The 21,327-nt window shown below is 39.9% G+C and overlaps 1 protein-coding gene and 1 long non-coding RNA gene across 4 annotated transcripts; one reads left to right on the top strand and one right to left on the bottom strand.

Annotated features, from left to right (window-relative positions):
• Positions 1-488: 488 nt before the first annotated feature.
• LOC311280878 (myelin and lymphocyte protein) lies at positions 489-18,103 on the bottom strand. Its single transcript, XM_084393364.1, has 4 exons — positions 17,869-18,103; positions 3,245-3,412; positions 2,640-2,780; positions 489-994 (listed from the first exon to the last, which is right to left on the bottom strand). Exons 1-4 carry the CDS (start codon positions 17,956-17,958, stop codon positions 920-922), a joined length of 474 nt encoding a protein of 157 aa, XP_084249490.1. The 5' UTR covers positions 17,959-18,103; the 3' UTR covers positions 489-919.
• Positions 4,875-6,520, top strand: LOC311280879. Of its 3 annotated transcripts, XR_014625745.1 has the most exons (6): positions 4,875-4,908; positions 5,305-5,356; positions 5,544-5,608; positions 5,714-5,773; positions 5,857-5,954; positions 6,195-6,520. It is a non-coding gene; the product is annotated as an uncharacterized lncRNA (long non-coding RNA). The 3 variants fall into 3 exon arrangements; XR_014625746.1 differs by lacking the exon at positions 4,875-4,908 and having other exon boundaries at positions 5,298-5,608; positions 6,169-6,520; XR_014625747.1 differs by lacking the exon at positions 4,875-4,908 and having other exon boundaries at positions 5,298-5,608; positions 6,195-6,519.
• Positions 18,104-21,327: the final 3,224 nt, after the last annotated feature.

The following is a 21,327-nucleotide window of genomic DNA, read 5'->3' as shown; positions in this document are numbered from 1 at the left end:
TTTCTATATCATCTCATACTCATAGCTTTAATAAAGTTAGTTTTGTTGGTATTATTTTGAAAGCTGGGATTAAATGCGAGTGCTTGAGTGTATTTTAAGTTAAAATCCATATTTTCTGTGATTTTCAGACGATGTGCTTCACCTTCACTCATTTTAAATTTGTCTATTTTTTGGAATCCATTTCATTGGCTTGCTTTTTATTTTATTCATACACAGAATATGAATTAATTAGGACTCGCCTTACTTGAACTTGTGAGGACAGCTGCATTATTTGTGTGTGAAAAAGCAAGTTGAGACACTTGAATGATACTCTCAAAAGCTGGTCTCACATCATGCAAGCTTTTTTTTTTAAACTGAATAAATTACACTTTACAAAATGAATTCAACATCAGAAAATATTGAGACCATGTGACTGACATAATTTGCCTGTATCAAAATGCATCATTTATATAGTCATATTTACAGGCTAAACATTATCAGACTCAGGAATTAATTACACAGGGAATTATGTCTAGTTCATATTCTTTTATTAAAATATTATGTTGTTCATAATGTGTGTAGTAGCTAAATATACAAAAATTGATTTATCGGTTACAAAGATACAAGAAGTATACAAAAAACCCTCATGTTGTTTCTTCATCTGCATCTACACAGGGAGTCATCATACTAGTACAGATACCATTTTTAAAAGTTTCCCTTCTCCCAAATATAAGAAAGCATCATCATTACAGAAGCAATAAGGTCAGAATAATCTATGAAAAGTGTAAATGGGATCATGATGATCCATCATGATTGCTGTGGTTTTTGAGTAGAGGGTGCTCAGGACTGACCCCTGAGATTCATCTCTCTCAGCCCCCAGTAGTTTTACAATGTTTTTCAATTTATGTCAAAATGATTTCCTTTTGATCAGGTTCTTTGATTAGAAAGATTTCCACCGCACAGCAGAAAGGATGCAGTGGATGAAGTAAAGCAATGTGGCAATATAAGAGAACACCTGAAGGAGATAGAGGGCAAAAATTCAGTTAAACATTTGAACTTTAAACAGCTTTAAAAATCATTTTAAAAATGAAAAATGGACATTCATTTTTGGATTTGCTAAAGATCACCTTTAACAGTGTTTATAAATGATTAGTGTTCCCTCATCCTCTCCTCCCTTAACTGTAACTTTCTCTCGTGGGTCAAAATGACCCGAAGCCCAAATCTTTTGTCCAGAAAGCTTATATCACTTCATTTGGATATCTGTTCTATTTTTTAATGCAATTATTTGGAGATTATAGCTACGCTAGCGGCGGTCATATAGGGATTGTCAAAGTTTTTTTTTTTTTTTTTTTTGTCATCTACTGAATTTTCCGTCAACGATACCAGGGACACCGAAACACCGGGGAACATGAAATTTGGTGGGCATGTAGCCCCACTAGACTTTTACGGAAAAATTTCGTTTGGTCCCCGGGGGCCACTCCCCCCCCCCCCGCGCTGGGCCCCCCCAAACCCCAAAAATGCAGTTTTTCCTAAATAACTACCTGACCCGTGGCACCAAGGATGAAGACATTTTTATGGTATGTTGGTCTTAAGGGCCCACATCAACCTAGCCTATAATCACTCATTTGTGATTTGCGCCCCTCCCATAAAAAATGAAAATGCAATATTATTCTGCTTTAATTGCCCCTATCTTCAGTGGAGATGTTCAGAACTGCACCATATTTCATGTGTATGATTAACTTGACATCCTCTGGGGGTATGCTAAGTTTCGTAGAATTTCATCCATGGGGGGGTATAAAATAAATTCATTTATGTGCACATTTAGTGACTGTACACTCATCGGCCTGTAGATGGTGCTGTTGAGTGAAGGGTTGCTGGTTTAGGATGATACTGTCTGTCACACACACACATGCAGGAATACAAACAAACGCAAGCATGCACACACACTGACATCCACACACACAGACACACACCCATACACACATACAAATCCACATGCACAGACACACACACACAAACACACACGCGCACACACATGTACGCACGCATACATACACGCACAGACACACACATACACACAGACAGACATGCACATACTACTACTTTTTTTAGGTATATACATAAACACGCAATACAGCCAAATTGCTCCACGTCATTTATTTTTGTGGAAAGCCATACAACTTAAATACAAAATGCAATTATTTGCAGTATTTACTATGTTATAACAACTCAAAGTCTCACACTGGGTGTCTCCACTGAAAAATATATATTATGTCATGACTCTTGCCACTAGATGGGCTTATAACCACTTCATATCTGTGTGCAGTCTGCCCCCCCCCCATTCTTTTTAATGGGAATTCCTAGGTGTGTGTGTATTGACCCACGAGTGAAGGATTTGTTACTATTTTTATTAAAACCACATAAACTCCTCAAATTCAGGCAAAAAATTGTGTGTATTCCAAGTTCAAGGGTAAGTAAACACTCAATTTTTAAAAATGTAAAGTTTTTGGTCAAGATGACCCGAGGAGAGGATGAAGATTAACTTTACGTGAGCATTAGATTACGTTATTCTAAATATAAAAATGGGGGAAATGAGCATGAAAAAACAAAACTATTCAACGTCAACATATAACAACAAAGTGTGTGTATTTTGTGCTTACCACAGCTGCAATGTCGATTTGATAGTACTTAAAGGGATAGAATTGTACTGAAGTTAACAATTTCAAGTTGATGGTCTCATAAGCCAGGATCACTGAGGCGCTCAGATAGAACGTAACAGCAATAAGGTGATAAATAAAGTCCTGCACACAGAAGACATCATCAAAGCCAGTTCGTTTATATATATATATATATATATATATATATATATATATATATATATATATATATAATTTCGCCAAATGTATTTACTCATGAATTACAAGGGCAGGAAATTGATTATTTATTTATTTAATTTTTACAGTTCGTGACAAATTAATGTGAAAACTTCTAAATTAACTGGTTTGAAGTGAAAAATGTCAGTTAATCTGAATATCAACCTGACAAATTACATTAACGCAAGTCATTTTTGTGGGTTAGATAAAGTAGAAATAGATCCTTGAAATTATTCCAGATTTTCCAGTGTATGTTTTAGTGTGTAACTGTGTATGTGTATATTTTTAAGGCCCCCCTCTGGACACCACATTAAAAATGTCCTAGAGGCCCAAATGACACACATACATAGGCTACACCCACAAACTCGCTCTATAATCTGCTCTCTGCTCACCGCTGTAGCCCAGGTGCTGCTGTTTTTGTGCCCTCCACATGCGAAGATGATGAGCCAGAGGAAGGTCATCACAAAGCAGAAGACTGATACAAACATCACCCATCCCAGAGGGTTATTAGGAATCACATATGTCGACGCCACCAGGATCCATACTAACCCTCCAAATACCTGTAGGACAAACACACACACACGCAAATTCAGTATAGTAATTTGCGCATGCCCATAGTGCAACTAACCAGACTAGACCTTTTGATTTTGGACCGGTTAACACACTTATTCTTATTAACACACGTTAATGATAAACTCACTCCACATAACTTGTACACAACCCAAACCCCGAGAAAGTCTCTAGAATATACTGTAAAACAAAGTCTGTAAAAGACTGTCTCTAGTCTCACATAGCCTGCGTCCAAAAAATGACTTGTTGCCTCGCTGCCCTATCAGACAATGACTTCAGCGTTTGCGCACGAAGGTACCTCACGAAACTGATTTCGGACAGATTTCTGAGTCAGCGTAACGGTTTAATAATATACAGCAAAATAGAGCTAGCTTTATGACTACAATAGTAATTTCTCGCTAGAAATGACATTGTAAGTGGAAAACGATCAAAAATGTACATTTACACACAAAATGATGACCAGCCGCAGCATTCAGACGCCATCTTTATTTTTCTAGCTCAAATGTCACAGAATGGAAAGCACAGGATTGTGGGATATCAAAGGCAGCGAAGGATAGATCTATGCTGCCTTCAAAAATCGATCAAAATCTCAGGAGGTATCTCAGGAGACAGGAAGTGAAATTAACATTGCATTCGGACGTGCCTTGATGCCTCGCGACCTTGGTATGCGTCCTCTGAGGGCAGCATTTACCAGTTTTCGAACGCAGCCTCAGTGGAGGTGACGTCTAAGGCAGAGGGTGTGTCTCCATCAGCTCCCTAGCTTCCTAGGTCATGAATCAGTATATTGTGTACACACATTCAGGCTCTGGTAATGACAATAAGGATGCTGGCTCACTGCACATTGGGACACTGATGCCTCATTTCTGTCGACATTACGTCCTCATTGTACAACATCACTACTGGCAATTATGAACTGACATTATGTTTGAGGGTAAATTACACTGTTAGACTTTTCTGTAATTTCTACAGTTATTTACTTTAAATCCCCCAGTATTATACTGCTATTTCTCTTTACAGTAAATAACTGTGATTCCAATTGCATCATGGGACTTTTCTGTGACGTCTAACACCACATACAGAGACTTACTGTATTTTTTAAATTTGCTGTATACTACTGTATTTGACGTAACTGCCTCTCTGGCTGGCACCATTCCACCGTGCTTTTTATTTCCTAATTTTTGCCTTACACCGCGTGTCTACAACGCTATAATAGCCAGAGGCTGTCTATATTGGACACATTGAAGCGACTGGACCTTTAAATGCAAACCTGTTTATCCCTTGTAAGAACTAGCGCGAGCGCTTGGACTCGTATCGGACTACGTCTGAAATATAACGGCCGCGGCGCATCACTACACTGTCTGGGATTTGTCGTGTCGCGTCAGACAGACATCCAGTGTAGGTAATGGCTTATGTTGGATCGCGACGTTCGTGTCTGGCCCGGGGAAGAGACGAATTCACTTCACCGAGAGAGAGATCAGCAAGCAAGGTAAAAAAAAAAAACATTCTGTGTATGTTGACCATAGACTGGCTGTTGACAGGATTGTGCCCAGTTTAACGTATGTTATAACGTTTACGTTAGCCTAACGTTACTCGTCGTCAACATGGCGGTAACGAACTTTACCATGGTAAACTGAGCTAACGTTTCATTTTACACACCTTGTTAGATTATTGAATTGTCGAGTTAAAATATGCCAACGAGCAACGCGTTTACATTAACAATAAATGTGAATAAACTAATGTGAAATTCTGTTTATAGCCTAATGTTGGCCTACTGATGAGAACCTTTATAGTTTTAGCATTAGTTTGCAAACTAGGCTATACCATATTATAGTTTTTTTTTTTTAATGGAATTTAATATTTACTTCCATTTTTGTGTTTAAAGGCAACTGCAACAAAGCGCCAATTCGCGCCAGTGACTTAGCAAGATTCCAGAGGTAGGCCAGCCCATTTGTGATATATTTTGAGATAAGTTTGCTGAAATGATTAGCATACGCTATGTGAAAATTGCTTTTGAGCCACTGGTGCAGAGGTAGCTTACAATATCTTATAAAATCTCTATAAAATTGGCTAACTTTATATCAAAAAAGTGACCTTTGCATTATGTCTAACTTTATTACACAGCAAATGAACCAATCAGAAGATGGACCATTGTCTTTGTTCAGTCTCACCAGATTAAATGTATCCAGGTAAGCACTGCAGTAAAACTCTCACTAGGCTAATTCATTCAGACCAAATCTAGCATTCTAAACAACTTAAGTTTATATTTTTGCATTATTTTTATATTTTATTAGCCAGAAGACTCTACCATTGCAGTTCCACCTGACTAGGAAGGTCCTAATATCAGCGCACAGGTGGGTTAACTACTGTAGGAAGGAGAACAATCATCACACAGTGATTTCTTGCATGTATCTTATTGTGTATTTGTCTCAAACAGGTACTCCTTCACTGCAGACAAGCTGAAATGGGCTAAAATCATCTATTTCAGTCGTTCTTTCAATGGATCTCAGCATTTTTGGACAGAATTTAGGATTTGTAAGTATTAAAATTTAATCTGGCATAATTTAATTTAGTTCTTTTGTATGCTATTTATTGACAAAAGCTGTTTACAAATATATATTCTTAAGTTTTTGTGAAAATAATAATAAAAATGAACAAAAAAGGAGGTTAAAAATAATGTGACACTAATATTCTCTCTCTCTCTCTCTCTCTCTCTCTCTCTCTCTCTCTCTCTCTCTCTCTCATATAGTTTTGGAACCGGGATCTCCTCTGAAGGACTGAGTACATTTGTGTTTGTGGGCACACATGCAGACCAGGGAACACTCTGATGTTGTCAATCAAGTTCTGAACAGGAACCAATCTTTGGAGAAGTTCATTTATTCACAAAGGTGGACAAAAACATTGTGTTGGCTTTTTAAAGATTATTTTGATGATGACTTTTACTCCTATGCTGTAGAAAAGATGGAGTAGACAGTCAGACATTGATAATAATAAGAAATGTTTCTTGAGCATCAAAGAGACTTCTTTCAAAAACATTACGACACTTCAATACTTCTTTTGGCCACCAGTGCACATGAATCCAACCCATTTTTGGAAATAAGTGAAAATTATTTTTAAGGTGGGGTTATGTGTCTTGTATTGTGAAAAGAACTGTGTTTTGTCCTGTTTTGGACATTTCCTTTTTGAATGCTTAAAAATGTATTTATATTCTGCAGTTTTATGAATGTAATGGTTGATATTTCATTATAATACTTGTATAAGCTAAACAACCAATGACTCTACATTCATTTAGTCAAATGCTAATGTTTTGTTTATGGTTTTATGTATGTTTTCAAAAATGTTTGCAGTGAAGGACAGCACATAATGTGTTAATTTAACACTGTTACGTTCCACGTGTGTTTTGTGTTTTGTTTTCATTGATCTGTGCATGTTAGTGTACTTCACACGTGTTGGCTGTTGTGCTCATTATCTTTTCTCTGTCTCTAGCCACTCTCTCTGCTCGCAGGGTCCTGTGATTGGCCGAGTCGGACGTCAGTCATCATTAAGGCGGCGCTTGGGAGCCAATCGGAGGCCGTCCAGTTGGTTCAAAAGGATGGCGTGTTCATTCATGCTCTCTCTTTCGATCGCGAACTGAGCTCTTTGTAGCGGGATGAGTTTTCTTTAGTGGACTGAGCTCTCTGTAGCGGAATGAGTTTTCTATAGCGAACTGAGCTCTTTGTAGCGCAATGAGTTTTCTGTAGGGAATCGAGTTTTTGTCCCTGCCCGCGAATTGAGTTGTGTGCTATGTGCTTTGTTTTTTTTGTGATGTGTTGTCTACCTTTTCGTTTGCTATGAGACCTTGGTTAACAGCTGATATAGCGGGAAGAGAACACAGGTCAGTATATCGCGATATACACTGCACACGTAGCAGATGATTGTCTAGACACACTAGGTAAGAAGTGAGCGCCACTTAATGTATCTTTTGTTTTGCTAGATAGTTTAGTTAAAGTGCCGGATGCACTGAAGATTTCGGTTTATTTTCTACATTTTGCTTTGGTTAGATTAGGTCTAGATTAAGGATTGTTTTGTTATATTTTGTTCTTTTCTTTGGCGCCGCTTTTGTTCTTTTCCCATTTATTGTTTGTTTGTTTATATTATCACATTGTACATAGTACACATTATTATTGTCATTCTACTGGATCTAGTGGCTTCGGCTTTTTGTGAATAAACGTCCAGTATTTTTCTCTTTCCAAGATTGTCTGTCATGTTCTTCCACCCCATTTCATATCCAGCAGTACGTTAATATGTAAATGTTACGGTACATTCCCTAGACTCTAAAAGTTCGTAACATTAAATGGGGGCTCGTCCGGGATAATACTTATCATATTTATATTTTTCCCGAGATATTAATTACTGCTGGTGTGGATGGTGGAACGCATGTTCAGTGTTTTGTTTGTAGAGTTCTTGTGTTCGCGAGGCAGTGATTAGTGGATGGGCTGGTTGATTATATGGTTAGTGATTCTGACAGGAGTAAGTATGGCTGATTTTGACTTAGATACCTTTGTTAGTGCACCTACGGTGGAGCAACTTGATAGGTGTAGGAAAGACGATTTGCTGTGTATCGCTGCTCACTTCCGGATCGCTGTTTCGAGGCAGCGGCTCAAAGAAGAGATTAAGTTTACTGTATCCCAAAGGTTGGTGGAATTGGGTGTTCTAGAGCTGCCTATAGTAGTCGGGCAAGGTTCCTTTGGTACTGATGGTCGCCCTGGTGAGGAGGAGCGAGGTGGAATGGCTGAGGTGGAGGGTTCCGAGACCAAGGCCGTTCTGCCGCCCTTTGAGCCTTTTACTCCGGGCTCGGTTGAGTCTGGAGGAGGTGATGCGCGGCTTAAAGTCCGCTTAGCGCGACTCCAAATGGAGACCCGCGAACGGGCAGAGGACCGTCGGGCTGAGATGGAATTCCGACTTGAAGTCCGTAGACTCGAAATCGAGGCGGAGACGCAGGTGAAGCTGCGTGAACTTGAGTTGAGTGCAGGCAAGGTGACACCTGTTCCAGTTACGCAACCCTTACAGCCCGCTGATGCTGGCTTGGGGGGGACCACCTTTGAGGTCAGTAGACATATTTCTCTTGTGCCGCAGTTTCGAGAAACAGAGGTTGATTCATATTTTAATGTATTTGAGCGAATTGCGTCTACACTTCAGTGGCCTAAAGAGGTCTGGTCGTTGCTGTTACAGTGCAAGTTAACTGGCAAAGCTCAAGATGTTTGCGCTACATTGTCTTTAGAGGATAGCGTGAATTATGAAGCAGTAAAAGCTGCAATCTTGCGCGCTTATGAGCTGGTACCCGAAGCTTACAGGCAACGTTTTAGAAGCCATAGGAAAAATTCCAGTCAGACATTCGTTGAATTTGCGAGGGAGAAAGGCATTTTATTTGATAAGTGGTGCACATCGAGTAAGGTAAATGATTCTAAAGACATGCGAGAATTAATTCTTTTAGAGGAATTTAAGAATTGTTTATCTGAGCGTGTTGTCGTTTACTTAAATGAGCAAAAAGTGACGTCTTTATCTCAAGCTTCTGTCCTTGCAGATGAATTTACACTGACGCATAAAAATGTGTTTACCCCTGCACGTTCTGAGAAAGCTGTGCCTTTTCAAGTGAATTTGAGTAGTTCGTCACGACCGAAACCAGTTACTTTTAAGTCGAAAGAGGATCGAGAATGTTTTTATTGTCACAAACCTGGTCATTTAATTGCTGATTGTGTTGTGTTGAAACGAAAACAGTCAAATTCTGTACCTAAGAGCGCTGGTTTTGTTAAACTGGTTGGTCCTGTTAAAATCGAGCGTAGTGATAAGCCTGATCCTAGCTATGCACCTTTTCTGCTGGAAGGATTAATTTCCGTTACGGGAAATTCTGAGGAGCAGCTATGCGTAAAAATGCTGCGGGATACTGGGGCAATGCAGTCTTTTATTAGTGCAGATGTACTGTCGTTTTCTGATCAAACCTATTGCGGCAGTAACGTGCTAGTACAGGGCATCGAGATGGGTCTTGTCCAGGTTCCGTTGCACCGGATTCATTTAGAGTCAGAATTGTGTACAGGTTTCGTGAAGGTGGCCGTTCGTGAGAGTTTGCCTGTTAGTGGAGTACAATTCATCCTTGGCAATGACTTAGCTGGTGGGAAAGTCATGCCTTTGCTGGAAGTGTTTGATAGACCAGTTCTGTCGGATCAGCCTGATGAGCTGTTGAGGTCTTATCCTGAAACTTTTCCAGTCTGTGCAGTTACGCGAGCTCGGTTTCGTAAGATGGATGCTGAGGATTTGGCTACATCTTTTATAGCACCTGTTTTTATTAATGACATGTTACCTTGTGATGAGAGTGAAACTGTTGAAAATTTGCCTGTTTTGAATACTCTGAATGTAAAGTTACGTGTGACGCGCGAGGGAGTTATTGCTGCTCAAAAAGAGGATGAAAGTCTTCGGAAGTGCTTTGCTGCTGTTGTTTCTCTAGACAAAGTTCAAGAGAGAAAAACTGCTTATTTTGTTGAGAACGATTTACTGATGCGTAAGTGGTGCCCTGATATTGCAGATGTCTCTGAATGGAGTAGCGTGTATCAGATTGTGATTCCTTCCTGTTACCGACAGAAAGTTCTATCTTTAGCTCATGATCACGACTTGTCAGGACATTTAGGAATAAAGAAGACTTATCACCGCATCCTGAGGCATTTCTTTTGGCCTAGATTAAAAAAAGATGTCACACAATTTTGTCGCACCTGCCGCACCTGTCAGATCACTGGCAAACCGAATCAAGTTATTCCGTGTGCTCCACTTGTTCCTATTCCAGTGATGGGAGAACCGTTTGAACACGTTATTGTTGATTGTGTCGGTCCTTTGCCTAAATCTAAATCTGGTAATCAATTCCTTTTGACAATAATGTGCACGGCGACCCGATTTCCTGAGGCAATACCTTTGAGAAGGATTACAGCGCCTGTCCTAACTAGAGCTTTGGTGAAATTCTTTTCTACGTTTGGTTTACCCAAAGTTGTGCAGTCAGATCAAGGCACTAATTTTCTTTCGAAAGTCTTTACGCAGGTGTTGTCCAGTTTAAGTATATCTCATAGGGTTGCAAGTGCCTATCACGCTGAAAGCCAGGGGGCGCTCGAGCGTTTCCACCAAACGCTGAAGGCAATGCTCAGAAAGTATTGTATGGATACGGGTAAAGAGTGGGATGAGGGTGTACCGTTACTTTTGTTTGCGATCCGAGAAGCAGTTCAGGAAAGTCTTGGTTTCAGCCCTGCTGAATTAGTATTCGGACACACTGTCAGAGGACCCTTGAAAATGTTTAAGGAGAACCTGTTGTTGTTTGAGTCTAGCCCGAAAGTGCATGTGTTAGATTATGTGAGTAAGTTCCGTGAACGCTTGCATAAAGCTTGTTCAGTGGCGAGAGAGTCACTTGAAGTTGCACAGGAAAAAATGAAGAGTCATTATGATCGTAAATCTGTACAGCGTTCCTTTAACGAGGGCGATTCGGTGTTGCTGCCTATGGTAGGGTCTGCCTTATCAGCACGGTTTTCTGGACCATATGAGGTGGTGAGAAAACTTAGTAATACAGATTACGTAATTGGGACTCCTGATAGGAAACGAAAGACTCGTGTGTGTCATGTGAACATGTTAAAGACTTTCCACAACAGAGAAGCTGCCCAGAGTGATGTTTCAGCTGCAGACGAAACTGCCGTTCCTGTGGCATCTCCTGTGCTGATCGCTTGTGCTGCTGTCGAAGTTGGTGATCCGGAGGATGATGGAGTGATTTTGCGCCATACTCATCAACAGTGTGCCCGACTTACGAATTCTGAGGTATTGACTGACTTTGCATCTCATGTATCGCATTTACCTGAACAACAAGGATGTGATATTATGCAGTTGATTAATGATTTCCCTGCTCTGTTTAATGATGTACCTTCTCGCACTACAGTTCTAGAGCACGACATTAACGTGGGTGATGCTGTTCCGATCAAACAGCATGCATACCGCGTGAACGCAGCGAAAAGAGAAATTATGCGGAATGAGGTTGAGTATTTGTTGAAGCATGGACTTGCTCAGTTCAGTTGTAGTCCTTGGAGCTCTCCGTGTTTGTTAGTGCCGAAGAGCGATGGCACTGCGCGATTTTGCACTGACTACCGGAAAGTAAATTCAGTAACCGTACCCGACTGTTTCCCTTTACCGCGCATGGAAGATTGCGTCGACAACCTCGGTTCAGCTCGTTATGTCAGTAAATTAGATTTGTTAAAAGGTTACTGGCAAGTTCCTCTTACGGCTCGTGCTTCTGACATTTCGGCATTTGTAACACCTGACAATTTCCTCCAGTACTCCGTGATGGCTTTCGGCATGCGTAACGCACCGGCCACTTTTCAGCGACTTATTAACATTGTGTTGGCTGGAGTACCTAAGTGCAACGCATATTTGGACGATCTAGTAGTTTATTCTACGGACTGGTCAGAACATGTGTCTTCTTTGCGTACTGTTTTTGAGCGTCTTGAGAAAGCGTCGCTGACCTTAAATGTAGCTAAATGTGAATTTGGTCAGGCCACTATCACGTATCTTGGGAAGGAAGTTGGGCAAGGTCAAGTGCGCCCTGTAGAAGCAAAAGTTACCGCCATAGCTGAGTTCCCTGCTCCAACTACCCGACGTGAACTCCGTCGATTTTTAGGGATGGCTGGCTACTATCGTGGCTTCTGTAAAAACTTTTCGACGGTTGCGCATCCGCTGCCCACTGCGCAATGTGACGTCGTAGTGACGTCATTTTCATGTAATTTTTGGACATCCAAATTTGGTCCATTGAAGGGGTTGTTTTGTAACGCCAGGCGACGTCTTTTTTCGACGTCTTCCGCACGTCATTTTTCGACGTCCATCCACAAAAGTTTGTTTACAATAAATCGCGCTCAGTGCTCTCAAACAAAACAGCGGCTTCTTACACACACACACACACACACACACACACACACCTTGCTTTACCTGGGACTCGAACTCATGATCATCTGCTCCACGTGCCAACGCTCTACTGTTTGAGCTACAGAGAAAGTGAGATAAATTACGATTATCGCGTTTAGGCTAAAAATAGGTTCGGCGCTTGGATCACGAGCATCTTGCAGTACATTTAAAATATTTTAAATATAATATTTTAAATATTTTAAAAATATATTACATTTTAAATATAGCGATTTGGAAACGTGGATGGAGCAGTGAATAGGTTCATTACACAGCAAAATGACACGACAAACTCGCGTTTTGGAAAAGAGCTCTTCATTTGTAAATTAAAAAAATTATAATAATCATGTAAATTTCCTGCACCTGTCATAGACGTCCAAAAAATTACCCAGTTCAGGTCCAATGTTGAACGTAAATATGACGTCCAAGTTGGGTCATGGTTGGACGTCCAAATAGTGGACCTAGTTTGGACGTCGAAAAAAATTACCCAGTTCAAAGGTCCAATGTTGAACGTCTATATGACGTCCAAGTTGGGTCATGGTTGGACGTCCAAATAGTGGACCTAGTTTGGACGTCGAATAGATGTCCAGAATTGGTCATGGACCGACGGACCCAATATAGACATGATCTGCACGTCTATCCGACGTCCAATGTTTAGTGGGTGACTTCACTTCTTAGTCCATCCCGAACGTTTTTATGGTCTGATGAATGTCAGCATGCTTTTAACTCGATCAAAGTTCTTCTGTGCAACGCCCCTGTTTTAGCCGCACCAGACTGTGATTCTGCTTTTAAACTCGATGTGGACGCGAGTGCCGTTGGTGCTGGAGCTGTGCTAATTCAGGAAGGTAAAGATGGTATCGATCATCCTACCTGTTACTTCTCGCGTAAGTTTAATAAACATCAGTTAAACTACTCGACGATCGAGAAGGAAGCGTTAGCACTTCTGATGGCTCTCCAGTACTTTGATGTGTATCTTGGCTCAAGTAATATTCCAGTCACTGTGTTTACCGATCACAACCCTCTGGTTTTTCTATCACGTATGCATAATCAGAATCAACGTTTGATGCGTTGGTCTCTGATTGTACAGGGTTATAATCTGGTGATTAAACATAAGAAAGGCGTCGAAAATGTGATAGCTGACGCACTATCTAGAGTTGCTTATTGCGGCATTTGATAACTGTTTGAACAACTATATGTTTGATCTATCCCATATAGTTGGTTCTTAAGGGGGAAAGTGTTACGTTCCACGTGTGTTTTGTGTTTTGTTTTCATTGATCTGTGCATGTTAGTGTACTTCACACGTGTTGGCTGTTGTGCTCATTATCTTTTCTCTGTCTCTAGCCACTCTCTCTGCTCGCAGGGTCCTGTGATTGGCCGAGTCGGACGTCAGTCATCATTAAGGCGGCGCTTGGGAGCCAATCGGAGGCCGTCCAGTTGGTTCAAAAGGATGGCGTGTTCATTCATGCTCTCTCTTTCGATCGCGAACTGAGCTCTTTGTAGCGGGATGAGTTTTCTTTAGTGGACTGAGCTCTCTGTAGCGGAATGAGTTTTCTATAGCGAACTGAGCTCTTTGTAGCGCAATGAGTTTTCTGTAGGGAATCGAGTTTTTGTCCCTGCCCGCGAATTGAGTTGTGTGCTATGTGCTTTGTTTTTTTTGTGATGTGTTGTCTACCTTTTCGTTTGCTATGAGACCTTGGTTAACAGCTGATATAGCGGGAAGAGAACACAGGTCAGTATATCGCGATATACACTGCACACGTAGCAGATGATTGTCTAGACACACTAGGTAAGAAGTGAGCGCCACTTAATGTATCTTTTGTTTTGCTAGATAGTTTAGTTAAAGTGCCGGATGCACTGAAGATTTCGGTTTATTTTCTACATTTTGCTTTGGTTAGATTAGGTCTAGATTAAGGATTGTTTTGTTATATTTTGTTCTTTTCTTTGGCGCCGCTTTTGTTCTTTTCCCATTTATTGTTTGTTTGTTTATATTATCACATTGTACATAGTACACATTATTATTGTCATTCTACTGGATCTAGTGGCTTCGGCTTTTTGTGAATAAACGTCCAGTATTTTTCTCTTTCCAAGATTGTCTGTCATGTTCTTCCACCCCATTTCATATCCAGCAGTACGTTAATATGTAAATGTTACGGTACATTCCCTAGACTCTAAAAGTTCGTAACAAACACGTTTACACATCTTTGTGCTAACCTCTCTGACATATTCACTTTGTTAAAATCATTTACACAATGAATGAGTTAAAATTAACACAAAAAATGTTGTCTCTAAACTCACCCATTAATGTGTAAGAATTTCATACATCATTTCCAGCATTGGCATGTTTATTGTGTGATATATATGAAATGTTTTAAATAAAAAAATGGTATTTTGTGATAACTTTGTCTAATTGGTTTGTATGAAAGTAGTACTTATGTAGGATAAAAATCAAATTAATCATATATCAAAATTATCAAATCTAATTTATATTTAGTACAAATAAAAATAATTACAGTAGTGTACTGATTAGCTTAGTTTTTACAGTAATGCACTGTACTGATTAGCTTCGTTTTTACAGTAATGCACTGTATTGCACACAAAACTGAAATACGGTTTGGTACTGTTACTCTTAATTACAGTAACTTACTGGCAACAGTGTTGCCAGTAAGTTACTGTAAAAAACCCTTGAAAAGTCTAACAGTGTATGACAACGATAGTCTATGCTTAAAACGCTTTAAAAATACTTTTTTCCTTTGAGTTTTCCACGTAGGTGTAAATTTATCACTTGTCATTATGTGTAGTTAGTCGGCTCACATGATTTATGTTTCGCGCTTCAGAACTTCCGTTAAGGCGTCAATGCTCCCTGGTTTTCACAGTGCATTGTGCACTTTTCAGGGAGAGAATGGCTGCATCCGAAATCACATGCTATAGTAGGCAAAAACATGTGACAAAAGAAGTAGGCTATGTATGTCAAAATTGCATGTGTCCGGGGAAAAAGTACCCGGATGCCCATTGAGAGATGAGCGTTCCATGGACACCTTACAATCCCATAAGGCCACAGGAGAAGCTTGTGAATGGCAGTGAAGCGAAGGTAACTGACGTTGGTAGGTCACATGATAATGACAACATGGCACGTCCAGATTACATTCATTCTACACACATTCACACTAGCGCACTTTTTTTTAGCGGTACCTACTTATTCAAAATAAGTTCCTACTCAAGAGAGGATTTTGTGATTGAGACGGCCCTTAAAATGGCTGACTCTCTGATCAGTGCCATGACTACAGAATTAGGGAGCTTATTGAGACCGGGGGTTATGTGCAACAAATTTACGTATTCTGTAAAACAGGTTGTATCGCTTAGCCTACGGTTCAGCTCGTTTGTATGTGCTGCTTCGTTAGCCATTTTACTCAAGAGGCCTTCAAAGGATCGAGCAAAGATGAGTTTAACTGATGTCAATCGCATATGCAGATTGATCTAAAAGTTTTTTTTTCTTCTCACTAATATTTACTATTTTATTAGATGTTTTAAATCAGATAAAACACCAACAATAAGAATAACTAGCTTGGTTAGCTGATTAGCTAGCTACTATTAAAGTCCATATCGCCGTCTGTTCGTATTGCTGTTAACATGTCTCAGACATTCAATCTGATGCAATGAGACGTTGAGACATTTTCAGAGTTGGATAAAGTACACAACTTCCTTATTTGAGTTAAAGTACAGATACTACTGGTCAAATATTACTCCGTAACAAGTAAAAGTTGTAAAGACCGATTTTTACTTAAGTAAAAGAAGTACAAGACAGCCTACTCGTTGTAGTAGAAGTAGGCTACTTAAGTATCAAAAGAAAAACAGTAAATGTCAATTAAATTGTTTTATTATTGTTGTAAGTAATACTTACTGTACCTACTGAATCTATGCCTGCATACCTACCCTCATATCAATATCAAATGTAGGCCTATTTATTTAACACAATTCCAGTGTGATTAAATGTGAGATTGAATAAGTGCACTCAATAACGTCCACAATGATTTCGGACACCCAAATGGCTGTTCCCTCAATAGTGCCCTATTTATTGTTTTTTTGGCTTTTAGTATGTTAGCCTTACTGTTATCTATAAGCTTGTGCTCCAAAACAATGACAAAATTCGCATTTAGAAGACCAAACCCAACGTTGAAAAAACATCAGTCGGGTTCTGACGTCAACCCGACTTTCATTTCCAACCCAAATGCAACCCCTGTAACCAAAATCATCCCCTGACTGAGGTTACTACTTTATACTCAAGGACCTTGACAGAAATGTGGTGGAGTAAAAAGTAGCCTACGATATTTGTCTTTGAAATGTAGTGAAGTTAAAGTAAAAAGTTTCCAGAAAAAATTGGAGTTGGAGTAAAGTACAGATATTCAAAAAGTGTACTTAAGTAAAGTACTCAAGTAAATGTAGGCTACTTTGTTACTGTCCACCTCTGCCTGTTTTCCTGTTTGTTCACGTGATGTTCGGTATAAAGCCTATAGACAGCTGATCTTAAATTTATTCTCTATATTGTCCCGCGCTTACTTTTTTTTTTTTTTTTTTTTTTATGTAGGCTATTTGGTATTTTTTAATCTCTAAAAAAAAATAGCCTAGCTTACATTATTTTGTCTGACAGTGACAGGCTGACTGTGCATCATTGGCAGAGAATCAAAACAAAGAACAAAAGATGAAAAAGCACGCAAACTCACCGTCTCTGTTTTCTCTGTCTCTTGCACATATCCTCCAAACAGACTCATATCGCCTTTCATTTGAGCTACTGAATCTGATACATGACCTAAACTCACATTCATGCCCTTCATAGTTTCTACTGAGCTCAGATAAGAACCACAACCACAAAACAAACTCCTCTTTTTAAACACCATTCTTTGATCCATCGTTACAGGTTAATTCTGGAGTATGGGTTCCATAAGTGTATTGTGTGTCCCTCATTAACCTCGGTGTCAAATGCTGCTGTTGTGGAGGTGCTGGGCTGAGACCTCATGTCACCAGAAACCCGCAGTCAATTACAGTTTGTAGTAATATATATAGCCTATAATAATTAGAGAAATAGAATAGAATACAATTTTAATAATTCAAATGTAATAATGGTAAAATATTTTTTATTTGAACTTCCCATCTCCTACGTTCCATTCTCCTATTTAATATAAATAAAACTAAATGAAGTCGAACCACCAATAGCTATAGAAACATATCAAATTTGACCTTGAACTGTAGGCTCTAGCCTAAATATATAAATATTTACGTTTCGCTTTACTCTTTTTCCATTTCCATTACCTTCAAATGAAAAAAAAAAAAAAAAAAAAAGCTTAATTAAAAATAAATATAAAAATAAATAGCTAACAAAATGACAGAAATATTCTGAAAGATTATTTTAATATTTACCCATATTCTTCTGATAAGCTATTTTACAATAACTGGATAAAAAAAAAAAAAAAAAAAACCATTAAATGTTCCGTTCACGCACCAGTTCGGGCAGGTAGAGGATGTCCGGTGCGGTGGTGCAGATCCGGAGTCCGCTGGGCAGGCTCGACATCTGCTGCGTGACCGCTGCCATCGTCGCGCTCCCGCTATCCTCAAGAGGAATGAATGGAGTAACGGAGCCACGGGCGCGTCTTTTCAATGTCCACTGGAGACCTGAAAAACCTGCTCTGTGTGAACACACCCTACGGGGAGGAGAGCAGCGTACCTCTCCACTTTCACTGAGCGGGTTGTGATATTGAGGAACGCGGGTTTCGTGTATGTTGGTGCAGTTTGGCAACGGGTTGAGTAATACTGAACTCAGGTCAATCAGCTCAGGTGTGCGCAAATTAAATACACAGACACACTCGACTGTGGAAGGGAAGATGTTTACTTAGTGAATAAAGTTAAAAACAGAGTCAAAATCAGTTAACAGAGTGGCAAAATTATTGCTGTATAAAAACAGTTATAAAGACCGATAAGGACTAGGAGTGTCCTCTTTATTCAAGTGCATAGTTTTCAACTAGCCTATGTCGACATCATAACTTTAAATAAACATGTATAAAAATAGGGTGAGGTCCAACAATAATCAGTAAATAGGCCTGGGTGGAACACAATTCTTGATGCCCTTACAAAATATATATCTTTTGACTGTAGATTCGTGATTTTCTAAAACATCCAGGTTGTAAAGTGTTTAAAGCTGCATTTCGTAACTTTTTTGGGTTAGAAATTATCCCAAATAAAATTTTGAGCAAGTACATAACCAGCCAGTGTTCAAAACTTGCCTTAGCTCAATTCAAAATGGTAAGCTTGTAATAATGTTTTTAATTCCAGCATGTCTTTGCGTCATTACGTCACATCTGTACACAAAGAAGGTGTCCCGGCAAGTAGGCTATATTGCGTGTGAGGATGTTAGAGGTGGAGATAGCCTTTTCTCACAGCACTTGATATAATTAAACTTATCGATTTGATGGCGGATCCAGAAAGGTTCAAGACAATCACCAGTGACAACTGGAGATTCACCCGTTGTAAAATGCAAAAGACTTTGTTCGGACTGCAACCGGGCCCATGCGAAAACATGGACAAATATCAGAAGGGCATTAAATGTAGTCACGCAATGCTGATGTTGTTCAAATTAACAATTTGAGAACAAAGTAAGCTATAATTTGCACGGTTTGATGTGATATGAGCGACCGTTATATTTAATCAGCGCGATTTACTGAAATGCTTTTTTCCCCTTAGATGGTCAGAACAAAAGTGGATGTTACTTGTTCAGATGACATTTTCTGTTGAAAATGTATACTTCCAAAAAGTAGGATCTGTGATTCCGAATGAGAGTATCTACACCGGCGCATCGACTGACAGCCTCATTCTCCTCAAAACATTGGATTCATCCGCGCTGTGCCGTGCCAAGGCACAACCCACGTAAAGTTGATAATAACTGCAATTGCAGATTTCGAACAGAGATGGCGACAAAGAGGAAAAAATACGGACTGCAGCTTTAAAGGGTAACTAAACCCCTGGTCAGAGCCTGACTCCACCCACTGGCAATATTTGAAAAAATGCTAGAAAAGTGGGCAGACCCCAGCGGAGATAGAGAGGACGAACCGAGGGCGGGGCTGAGCGGGGGGGCGTGCACCTGAGACCTGCTGTCAGACTCTAAAGTGGAGAGTGACTCACAGGATCGCAAGACGACGTAAAGTACATGCATCTGATGAGTTTTATCGAGTTGATGTCAATAGCGCGTGCTCTCTGTAGGCATATTCATATTTTGCCGCTATGTGAAAAAATTCAGCAAAATGCGCCGTCGCGTTTGTCGACCCCAGAGGATTAACTTTAGCCTAACCTTAAATTGTGATTAAAATATAGATGATCACTCACATCAAGACGCCGCTGCGGTGGTGGAGTAGCGTTTGGCACTGCGTCGCTTTTCAGCGCGAGCTGTATGGAGAAGCCCATTTCCACCTCTATTGCGTTGGAGAAGCAATCCCGCGTCAAATGCAGGTTGCACACTTGAGCTCTAGGTGGGAAATCACTGTCTTCCAGGCCAAGTGCATGCAACCACTGGCGCCTAATTTCCAAGTCTGCTGGAAAGCTATGCAGTCCTAGCCTGGAAATCCAGACCTAAATCTAAAAGATTAATGGTCTGGCTTCGACTAATGAAAATCGGCCAGCTCGAGGGGCGGCACCAAGCATGTATTTGAAAATCTCACTGCACGCAATTGGATAACACTACGACCAATCACAACAATAAACCCCATACGCTTAGCTACCAGTGGAGCTAACTGGTAGATTATACTCTTACCGTATCCGGTCTGCAAAACGATTCAAGGAACGATTCAAGCGGCGTCTTCTGTTCCTGTTTTAGATAAAAAGCCAAGTCTAACTCGTTCATTGTAGCGGCCAAAGCCGTTTCAAACAACTGGTATTCATCCATAGCCATCTTGCAATGTTTACTAATGACTTCAACGTCACAGCGCTGTCGTCATCTGTTTAGCTCGCCTCTGGCCCGCCTATATCAGATAACCTGATGTGATTGGTGCAGCTCAGATCGAGGGGCATATTTAATGAGCATCATTACTCGACACCAGAGTAACTCGCTGAGCAAATTCAACTTGTGCTCTCGCGAGAACTCTGGATTACCAGGGTAATGCAGTCCAGCAGTGCTGTTGCAACCAGCAACACTACACCTACGTACCCTCCTGACCACTGTACTAAAATCTGTTTAGATAATCTGTACAGATAAATCTACGCTAGCTCGTACCAAGGGCGTAGTACCGCAAACATCCAATAGGAAAATTCAACTGTAGTAGCCACCATTCAACCTGAAGAGGGCAGCACCATATATTGTAGAATTATAACACTTTATACCCAAATGTCAAAAAAGTTACTCAAAACAAATGAACAGCACTAATAAAGCCCCATTCTTACAGATCATTAACTAAAAAAAGTTGGTTAAGGGTTTAGTTACCCTTTAAACAAAACACTTTATTTTAAAATCAGTGGACAGCAATATAAAAAGAAATTACGACGTTTCAGTGTTCATCCAAACACCATTGCAACGGCTCGCAAAGTCACCCTGAAGATGGGATGTCCATGATGCTAACGAGATGATCAACACACCTGGAAGAAGATGTGGACCGTCAGAATAAGAATAATTTAAGTTGAGTAAGAATCCGTTTGTGTGATGATTTTGATTGATTCTATCAAACTATAGGGCTGAGTACTGATATACATCTCACGATTTGATTAGTTACTGATTTATTCGAAAATATTTCAGGTACATGTAAATCGAAAAGAGTTAAATCTCTTTATACTATAGACTAGGGACTCTCACTACTTACATTATTGTAAAAATAATAAATAATCTAGGGATTAATATGGAAGAAACTTGAGGGTTTTAAAATCCTAACGCAGAAATGACAACCTTAGATGCTACAAATTGATCAAAGTTGCAACAGTTGTT

Source organism: Rutilus rutilus (genome assembly GCF_951802725.1).
Source record: "Rutilus rutilus genome assembly, chromosome: 21".
NCBI lineage: Eukaryota > Metazoa > Chordata > Actinopteri > Cypriniformes > Leuciscidae > Rutilus > Rutilus rutilus.
The sequence above is the reverse complement of the archived record's forward strand: the minus strand, read 5'-3'. Positions and strand labels throughout refer to the sequence as shown.